The 9,572-nt window shown below is 51.8% G+C and overlaps 5 protein-coding genes across 6 annotated transcripts; 3 read left to right on the forward strand and 2 right to left on the reverse strand.

Annotated features, from left to right (window-relative positions):
• Positions 1 to 44: 44 nt before the first annotated feature.
• Positions 45 to 1,195, reverse strand: PV09_01551 (uncharacterized protein). The gene has a single exon (XM_016354457.1). It carries the CDS (start codon positions 1,096 to 1,098, stop codon positions 124 to 126), a length of 975 nt encoding a protein of 324 aa, XP_016217469.1. The 5' UTR covers positions 1,099 to 1,195; the 3' UTR covers positions 45 to 123.
• A 211-nt stretch (positions 1,196 to 1,406) lies between these two features.
• PV09_01552 (uncharacterized protein) lies at positions 1,407 to 2,968 on the forward strand (the record flags this gene model as incomplete). The annotated part of the gene is made up of 5 exons (XM_016354458.1): positions 1,407 to 1,561; positions 1,650 to 2,044; positions 2,098 to 2,133; positions 2,186 to 2,480; positions 2,542 to 2,968. The coding sequence occupies 5 exons, from the start codon at positions 1,407 to 1,409 to the stop codon at positions 2,966 to 2,968; spliced, it is 1,308 nt and encodes a 435-aa protein (XP_016217470.1).
• Positions 2,969 to 3,573: 605 nt separating this feature from the next.
• PV09_01553 lies at positions 3,574 to 6,069 on the forward strand. Of its 2 annotated transcripts, XM_016354460.1 has the most exons (3): positions 3,574 to 3,931; positions 3,986 to 4,494; positions 4,588 to 6,069. In XM_016354460.1, exons 1-3 carry the CDS (start codon positions 3,767 to 3,769, stop codon positions 5,717 to 5,719), a joined length of 1,806 nt encoding a protein of 601 aa, XP_016217472.1. In that variant the 5' UTR covers positions 3,574 to 3,766; the 3' UTR covers positions 5,720 to 6,069. The 2 variants fall into 2 exon arrangements, with proteins under 2 accessions (XP_016217472.1, XP_016217471.1); XM_016354459.1 differs by having other exon boundaries at positions 3,986 to 6,069.
• A 166-nt stretch (positions 6,070 to 6,235) lies between these two features.
• Positions 6,236 to 7,831, forward strand: PV09_01554 (uncharacterized protein). The gene has a single exon (XM_016354461.1). The coding sequence runs from the start codon at positions 6,342 to 6,344 to the stop codon at positions 7,545 to 7,547; it is 1,206 nt and encodes a 401-aa protein (XP_016217473.1). The 5' UTR covers positions 6,236 to 6,341; the 3' UTR covers positions 7,548 to 7,831.
• Positions 7,563 to 8,932, reverse strand: PV09_01555 (uncharacterized protein). The gene is made up of 3 exons (XM_016354462.1): positions 8,609 to 8,932; positions 8,196 to 8,542; positions 7,563 to 8,140 (listed from the first exon to the last, which is right to left on the reverse strand). Exons 1-3 carry the CDS (start codon positions 8,682 to 8,684, stop codon positions 7,913 to 7,915), a joined length of 651 nt encoding a protein of 216 aa, XP_016217474.1. The 5' UTR covers positions 8,685 to 8,932; the 3' UTR covers positions 7,563 to 7,912.
• Positions 8,933 to 9,572: the final 640 nt, after the last annotated feature.

Genomic DNA, 9,572 nt, shown 5'->3' on the forward strand with positions numbered 1-9,572 from the left:
GACATTCGCAGGCTTGCGCAGTCTTTGGAAAACGTAAGCCGGGGCCTGAATCCCACTTTTAACACCAGGGATTAATTTTTTTTCACCTTGCGAAATAAAGCTTTGAATTTGGCTGTAAACCATCTAGTAGACGCTGCCTTCCTGGGGCATTGCATCAACGGTCTTCCAAAAGTCGCGAGCGTCGAGAGCGCGCCCGATTTCTCCCGTGGTCCTCGTCAAGGCTTTGATCTCATTCTCGAGCATTGCCTCCATAATCACTTGTCGAATGTCGCTACCATCTTGCAGCGTGCCTCCCCAAGCCATTAACAACCCCCACCAATCATAGGAGAAGAGGTCCGTCAAGATCCAACGTTGGCCTTTCACGGCGTCGAAGTTCTTGTGTGAAGCAATGATACCTCGAGCTACGTCTTTACCATGAATCAAATGAAGCGACTGCTTTCCCTTGACGTCTGCCTTGGTCTTCGCCACTCGCGATACCCAATTCTGCGGCCTGCGTATCTCGTTGTCATACAAACCTGCCAAGTTCAGCACGGTAGCTGAACAGCAAGAGAGGAGCTCGTCCTCGGCTATGGCGCGTTCGTCCGCCTTGTCATATGGAGATTTATGATTGCTCCATCCTTTGTTGGTGAAGATGCCCGTGCTGCCCAGCTGTATGAACTTCGGTTCCGTATTCGAATGAGTGTCACAATAGAACTGCGAAAGCTTCAAAGACTGGCCCTTGCCTCTGAGTGGGAAAGTGATCAGCACCGTTTTTGTATCCGGCAACACCTCGAATGGGCTCTTATCATCCGATTCTGGGTCAAATCTGAAAGGTATGGTATTGTCACGGCCAGAAGTGGTGGTCGCTGCATATTCGATTTTCTCCTCGTTAAGCGCGGGAATCAGGAATTTGGACGTCCAGCCGGCCCCAAGAATTAGTAATTCAACCTTCTGCGGCTCGAGAATTTTCTCGTCGTTCGATGTTCCACCACTTTCGAATGCTTTCGAAGGCGGATTAGCTGTATCAAGCATACTGGACGAGAAAGAAAACAGAAGATCGTCTGATGATTTTGGTTCTAGCGGTGGGGATGCTGGCCTAGAACACAAGCCACAAAACATACGTGATTCGGTGATAAGACGGCATGTGCTTGATATTAGTGGTTTTGGACGGGTCTATTATGAGAAATCTTCAGGTTTTGGTTCGGAGCACTTTTAGGACCTGACTTTGCAAGCTAGTACCGTGCTGACGGCCACACGTTGTTTTGTACATAGAACAACATCACATTTACGCCATGTGTCAAGAATTGCATCAAGAGGTATAATGCCGAAGAGTATTCCAAAAGCATTCCCGTTATCGCAGAACTGCCAGAGCGGTACGGGAGCCACGATAATGGAAGACCATAGGCTAGGCGAGGCTTTATAAGGCCATGTCAGCCTTGGGCATCAAACCAGGGATACGCGCTAACCAATATATCGCCATTCGATCGAAAGTTTCCACGACGCTTTCCATCAACCTCTCGAATCTTCGCGCTATCCTATCTGCTCAATTGCTCGGATTCTATTTGTTTCTCAATATTCCATCGTGACCTTGCCACCATGTAAGTTCTTGCGCATACGTTAATCCCGGTCTTTGGCGGCAAAATCGCAAAAACTAATGTACTTCTCTTCAGGTTCGTACTTCGCCAGAATGCCATCAGGGCGGCGCTCTCAGTCGCGAAGCCAAATCCTTCAGTCATCGTACCGAAGGCCAGAACTTTTGTGTCGTTGAACAAATCAAGACTCCGACCGGCAAGTCGATGGGCTGTTTCGCCATTGCAAAGACGGTTTGTCAGTGAATCAGCTGTAAAGGAGGAAAAAGTCGTATCAAATACCAGTGAGCCAGAAGTGGCCACGGCCGAATCTACGACGTCGGAAAAAGTTGAATCGAATACCAGTGAGCCACAAGTGGCCACGGCCGAATCTACGACGTCGGAAAAAGTCGAATCGAATACCAGTGAGCCACAAGTGGCCACGGCCGAATCCAGGACGTCGGAAAAGACTGCAGAAGAATTAGAGCCTGAAGTTGGTACGTTGGATAAATGGCGGGCTCGCAGCATTCAAATGCTAATGTTGTGGTAGCTCCAGAAGCGACTGCGAGAACCACTGAAGAGACAAGTACGCTATGAAACATGTTGAGCGCATAGGCATGATCTAACTAACGGTACAGGCACGTCCATGGACAATACAACACAAGCACCAGAGCCCGATGCACCTAACACCGTCTCTGCCTCTGCGATCGCAGATGCGATCTCGTCTGCCACTTCAGGAGAAGCTTCCAACGCTACCGCGGGTCAGAGTGATCAGGCCCCCGAGTCAAGCGCTGTGCCATCGCCGAACAAGATCATATACGTTGGCAATGTCTTCTTTGACGTCAATGATCAAGCGTTGAACGATTATTTTGCGCGCTTCGGACCAATCAAGAGTGCGAAAATCTCTCGCGATGCACGTGGACTGAGCAGAGGGTAGGTCAACTTAGCTCACCTTTATAAATTGCTGAGCGAATTAGATGTTGACACTTCGCAGTTTCGGCCATGTCGAGTTTGAAAATCTAGACGACGCCGCGCGCGCTGTAGAGTTCAGCAATCAGCAAATCTTCCAAGGCCGCCGTCTTGCTGTTCAATTCCACCGTCCCCGTATGCCCGTAACCGGACGCCAAAAGACCGAACTCAACCCGCCGTCGAAAACTCTGTTCATTGGTAATATGTCCTTTGAGATGTCGGACAAGGACTTGAGCGACTTGTTCCGTGAAGTGCGCAACGTGATCGACGTTAGAATCGCGATCGATCGTCGGACTGGTGCACCACGTGGTTTCGCTCATGCGGATTTCCTTGACGTTGCCAGCGCCACGAAGGCCATGGAGATTCTGAAGAACAAGACGATATACGGTCGTACCTTGAAGGTGGACTATGGTATGCCCTCTAGCTCGAGCAGATCGCCTTTGCGGGACTAAACGCACCACTCTTTTATGTACTACGTATTTGAACAGAGGACTGTACAATAGATCTTCCGCGAGTTCGGATTTGCAATATTTGTGATAGGGAGGAATGCCAGTAAGGGCTAAAGCCTCGAAAGGCTAGTCTCTCATGGAAGCACGGCTTATCAGGAGGTATTGTAAATTTCCTTGAACGCCTCGTTGGCATTTCTGTATTTGTAGAACATTCGCATACCACCAAAAAAATCTCATCTCCTTAATTGTTGTTTGATCTGGTTTGTCGCACGATCAAGTGGAAAATGAATTTCCATTGACTTTGTTCGCCAATCTCCTGGGAAGGTTGATCGCATGAAGACTCGAATGCTCGTGACTGAGATACACTTGCACGGACGTGTACAGTGTACGGCATATGTGTAGTGAATGAACTACTCTGTCAGGATCGACGCAAGCCGACAGCCGACAGGTGAAAGTTCGTTCTCACGTGTTGACGGCGGGAGCGTGCTGCGCGTTGCGTTGTGCGTGTGGCGTCGACTCGCCGCCGCTCAGCGTTGCAGAGCCTCGGTCCCTGGCATCTCGCTCCGAACTGTGGGGTGTTCATCTGGAACTGGCCAGCAGCCGAAGCGTGACTTCACTGCTCATATTATTATCCGAACTTGCCAGTCTGACAGGCCTCGTCCTTTGCCAGCACCAGCACTCGCTTTCTCACTCATGCCTGTGTGACAGAAGGCTCATCTTGTTTGCCTTTCACACGTCGCTCCGCCGCACGTTTTGCCGTTCAACATCATCCGTTGCCGCGCTTTACAAATACAACCGAAAATGTCGTTCCTGGGTGGCGCCGAATGCAGCACGGCGGGCAACCCGCTCGCGCAGTTCGCTAAGGTCGGGCAGCAGGATACGTCTTTGCAGAGAGACCGCCTGGTGGGTCGAGGACCCGGTCTGCAAGAAAGCATGCGAAGCCAGCAAGCAGGACCTCAAGATGGGGTAAGTGCCTCCCAAGCAGAGCCTTGCAAGCCGAGAGGCTGACTGGAGCTGGAGATGATGGACGAGTTCATGCAGCAGCCGGCGCAGATGCCCGGCGCACCATCGCCCTTTGCCATGGACGGCCTACGGCAAGAGCTGGGTCGTATGTCGCAACACAACGGCTCCGGTGCATGGGCTGCCGAGTTCGACCCAGGGATGCAACACAACATTCAGCCCCAGAGTCCTGGATTCAACCCTGCTGAATTTGCACGCTTCCAGCAAGCGAGTGCCGCACAGCGAACAGCTAGTCCCATCACTGGCCAGCAATCGACGTACCAGCCATCGATGTACAACAACATGGTCTACGGCGGCATGGGCATGATGGGGATGCAGCGGGCTTTCTCGCCCATGTACCAGCCTCAGCAGAATATGGAGCCCGTGCATGCTCAAGGCAAGGGCAAAGGCCGCATGATCGAGCTCGACGACGAAAAGTGGGAGGCCGAATTCGCGAACCTCGAAAAAGCAGACCAGCTCGATGAGGAGGCGAACAAGGCCATCGAGGCGGAGCTCAATGAAATGGACAGGTCAGTAGATCCTCAATTAGACTCTCAAATCGATGACTTTGGCGACTTTGAGAACATCTGGAAGGGGATTCAGGCTGAGGTTGCAAATGCTAGATCGCTTGTCGAGGACGAGGAGTGGATCGAGTCCATGAATCAGAAGGGCGCGTGGGACAACTTCGATGACATGGGTTACCACATGTATGATCGGGATCCGCATCTCGGGGACTATCTGTTTGAGCAGAACAACCCTTTCATGGACACGTTAAATCCGTTTGATGAGGGCGTGCAGATTATGGATTCGGGAGGAAATCTCTCTCTCGCCGCGCTGGCCTTTGAAGCTGCAGTCCAGAAAGATCCTACCCACGTCGCTGCTTGGGTACGACTTGGTTCGGCACAGGCACAAAACGAAAAAGAGACTCCTGCTATTCGAGCATTGGAGGAAGCCATCAAGCTGGACCCAAACAATCTAGAGGCTCTGATGGGTCTGGCTGTCTCGTACACGAACGAAAACTACGAAGCTACCGCCTACCGAACATTAGAGCGATGGCTAGCCACCAAGTATCCTGACCTCATTACGGAGCCACTTTCGGAGGCTGCAGAGATGGGCTTTACCAATCGTTCCGAGCTCCACGAGAAAGTCACGAATCTTTTCATTCGGGCAGCGCAGTTGTCTCCTTCGGGCGAGACTATGGATCCAGACGTCCAAGTCGGCCTTGGCGTCCTTTTCTACTCTGCAGATGAGTTTGACAAGGCTGTGGACTGCTTCGAGGCTGCGCTCGCGTCGACAGAGGCCGGTGTCGTCAACCGGGAGAACAACCTGCATCTTCTGTGGAACAGACTGGGCGCTACTCTGGCCAACTCTGGCCGCAGCGAGGATGCCATTCATGCCTACGAACGTGCTCTGGAGCTGAGGCCAAACTTCGTCCGTGCACGGTACAACCTCGGGGTGTCATGCATTAACATCGGTGTCCATGAGCAGGCAGCGGGCCATCTTCTTGGTGCCTTGTCCATGCACCGAGTTGTCGAGGCTGAGGCACGACAGAAGGCCAAAGAAATCGTTGCTGGCTCCGGAGGTGCCGATGGCGTCAGTGAAGCCGAGGTTGACCGGTTGCTCACGCAAAATCAGTCCACCAACCTGTACGACACCTTGCGGAGAGTCTTCAATGCCATGAACAGGAGAGACTTGAGCGATCTTGTTGGTCCCGGCATGGACGTTGAGCGTTTTCGTGGAGAATTTGAATTCTAAGACGCTATTTCGAGAGGCGGACACCTATGGAGGTATGGATGAGTACGTCAGGCAGTGGCAGCGGGACGATGTTCTTCAAGCTGAAAAGATAGCGAAAACAGAATCAGGGCTCCAGACGCTTGGTCCTCGACCCGATGTTGAGGATTGGGTACTGGACCGCGGACAGTGGAATGAAAGAGGGCATGCTGAACGCTCAGATAGATGGTACGATATTCCGATGGACTATTTCTGCATAAAGGGCAGCAGAGGAGAAAATTTATGATTTCGCCGGGCTTATGTATAACGCGGTGTAATTTGGGTTCCGAAATAATAGAATTTGAGGCCTACAATTGGAAATCTCTCGAATCAAAGTTTTTATTTCGTCCTCACAATGTTCGTTTGGCCTCGAGTGTGACATTTTTTGAAGGCATGGCTGTGCAAAAAAATACCAGTAGGCGTGGCATGCCGCTCAATTGCGCGTAGATACAAGCACGACCAAAATTTGGAGCTCATTGCATCGAGCATTTCAGTGAGAAACCTGACCAGTCCGCATAGGCCATCTCAAAAAGATATGATTCTCTGTCACTACATCTTACGGACGTCGTGTTCGAGCGCTGATCAGGCGGGAGTCAAAAAGTGAAGAATGACCAAAACGAAACGAAATGATGTTGGCTCGGTTGCTGATTCTTTCCACCGACACTACGCTGGGATTTGGAGCGAAGAACGCTGGCAGACATCCTTATACCCTGCCTTGTTGCGGCCCACACGCTACGCATGTGTTTTGAACCGCTACGCTTCGTGTGAAGACGTGGAACGAAAACTGCGCGCTTCGACAGCTGATCTTGAAGCATTGCCGCTTCCCCACGGCGACGAGCAGAATCCACACCGGAGACCCAAGTGCTTGATCGTCAAGACCCAAGAAAAGTCTGGAGCTGAGCAAGGCGACGAGTCGACGCAAACGGAGGAGGCGACGTTTCCTGCACCAGAAGTGACAAGCAACGGTCTTCTTTCCCACTGGAATCTGGACGCGGCTTCCGTCCTTGTGGCAAGTCTTTTGAACATCAAACCGGGAGACAAAGTTCTAGACCTGTGTGCTGCGCCCGGAGGAAAGTCCATATCTTTGTCGCAGGCGCTCTGGCCGCATCTGCACGCTGACCGCTCGTCTCCGGAGGAGAGCACGTCGTCCAAAACACCTGTTAAGACCGGCGTCCTTCATTCCAACGAGGCTGACGGTCGACGGCAGCGCAGGTTGGTGGACAATTTGAAAGCGTACCTACCACGCGTGCTATTTGAGTCTGGGCAGATAACCGCTTTGAGAGTGGACGGAACCTCGCCCAAGGCCGAGTACGAGCTCCGGGTGAAGACATCGTCCGGAGCCGTCTCCTACGACAAGGTGCTTGTGGACGCGCCATGCTCGTCCGAGAGGCACATCATTCACGCACATGCCAAAGCCTCCACATCAGGCAGAGTAGCGGAAGAGATGTCGAGCTGGCGCGTCGGTTCGTCAAAGCGACTCTCCAAGATGCAGATCGACCTTCTCATAACCGGGTTGAAAGTCGTGAGGACCGGTGGCGTCGTAATGTATGCCACATGCTCGATCGAGCCAACCGAGAATGACGGCGTCGTTGAGAAAGTGCTGGCGCAGATCGAAAAGGAGCGAAGAAAGGGGGGAAGGTGGACTGTCAAGGTCGGGTTTGACGCCGGCGACGGCACTGCTACGCTCGAGAAAGAAATAGAGAGCATGTGGGCCGAGAGGACGAAGTTTGGATGGATTGTGCTGCCAGACCACCCCAGCTGCCATCGCTGGGGACCGCTCTTTTTCGCGGTTCTAACTAAAGTACCGGCTTGATGGCAGGAGATTCAATACGGGAAGGAGAGGAGACCGAACGCTCTATTTGCCCTGCTTTTCTATGCTACATGCACAATAACGGATAAGCCATTCTATATTAGTTGAAGCATGCCTAAAAGGTATCAGTCTTAGGAACTGGCTTGGCCGAAGAGTCGACGCTTCTGCGCTGATAATCGACGCTTCCTGGCTCCACATTGCCTAAAAAATCATACTCAAATGCTCCGTACCAGAGTCAAACACCGCACGCTCTGACTCCAGAAGGAAGGCAACACCACAGAAATGCTAAATCGCTTTGATGTTGAGAATAAATTCCCCTCTTGCTCTTCATGTCCTCTCCCCATCCTCAAAGCTAGCGACTCCATAGTTCACTTGACGTGAGGTCCAGTCGATTCTAGATGGCTTCCATTCATCTGAACGTCGTTCTTGGTAGTGATGAAGTTCGTGTAGCCATCTTTGCTAGCCTTCATCCCTTCTTGGCCTTTCTGCCAACCTGCCGGGCACACTTCACCATATTTCTCGGTAAACTGATAAGCGTCCACCAGCCGCAAGGCCTCTTCCACGCTGCGACCCACGGCAAGGTCGTTAACGGTGATCTTTTGAGAGTCCATTAGTACTGCCTTTTTGGTATCCTGCCAGCGTGAACCATACCTGTCTTAGGATTCCCTGAGAGTCGATCAGGAACATGCCTCGGAGAGCGATCCCCTCGTCTTCTAGCAAGACGCCATAGTCTCTACTGAGCCGGTGATTCTTGTCGCTGAGCAACGGGATGCTAACCTCTCCCAGCCCGCCGTCCTTCCTGCTCGTGTTCCGCCAGGCCAACAAGCTATACTCTGAGTCGGCTGACGCGAAGACGACTTGCGTGTTTCGTGAGGCGAACTGTGAAGCAGCATCTGAAAAAGCGACAATCTCGGTGGGGCAGACGAAGGTCCATGCCATGGGTATAAAGCAGAGCAGCAGCCATTTCTTCTGCGCGGTGTATGTTGTAAGGGAGATTTCTGAGACTGTGATGAGCATCGATCCGATATGATGGAGCAAGCTTGCACCCCGTTCCAATGTCTTACCTTCGAATAAGCCATTCGGCATCACGGCCTGGCCCTGGAAATGAGGAGCTGGCTGCTGAATCTTTGCCTTTGACATCTTCACTTCGAGAGCGGATGCAGGTTCAAATGTACACGATTCAAAGCGTGTATCCACAAGGTCTGGACTCGGGTCTCAAGATGGATTTCTTCACTTCTAACACGATTCGAGATCCAACTAATGAGTTTCTAAGCTCACCGATTCTCAAGGCAAAGCAGTACGAGAGGAGCCAGTCATCCAGCGATGTACAGTCCCAAATAAAGAAAAATCGGTACCAACTCGTACGACTCCGATGCGGAATCCAGACCATGCGCGGCTTACTGAAGCAAAAGCAGCCTCAGGCAAGGAAGAGACAACAAAATTCCTCCCTTCTCCTGCCATTTGATTGGCTGCACGTGGCGCCAAGCTGCCGTTGATTCGGCCGCGTGCGGAACCCTGCTGACTTACCCTTTTCGGTAACAACAGGGCTGAAAAATTCCAGCGCTCTGATTTGCGTCTTCTGTCACGTTGTCTTGTTGCTTCCTCTGTATATTCTTTCGCCTCCAGCCTTGGACACATAGCCACTGCCGCATACTCGATTCAAACTCAGATATGAGCACTGTTTCGGTTGCACAAGCGGGCCTCTTGATTTCGTTCTGTCCTCGCCTTGTTGAGCAACGCGCGTCGTTGTCATAGAGAGCTCAAATTGTGCCAAGCGATTTAGTGATGTTCGCGTGTTCGAATCGCTTCTACGAAAGATCGACGTTCGAGTAAAGGCCAAAGGCGCCATTGCGTGTGCACCAAGTGTTCACCGCGGATCGCGCATCAGTATCACCTGGCTTTCTTTTAGGTAAAATTTATCGAATGTTTTGAAGTTAGCCACGGTGGATGCATTTCGTATGTTTTCTTTCCCTAGATCAAAATAGTCTCTATAGCTTCATGGCTCTGCGCTCCGTCAAGCGCGTGCCC

Source organism: Verruconis gallopava (assembly GCF_000836295.1).
Source record: "Verruconis gallopava strain CBS 43764 unplaced genomic scaffold supercont1.4, whole genome shotgun sequence".
Lineage (NCBI taxonomy): Eukaryota > Fungi > Ascomycota > Dothideomycetes > Venturiales > Sympoventuriaceae > Verruconis > Verruconis gallopava.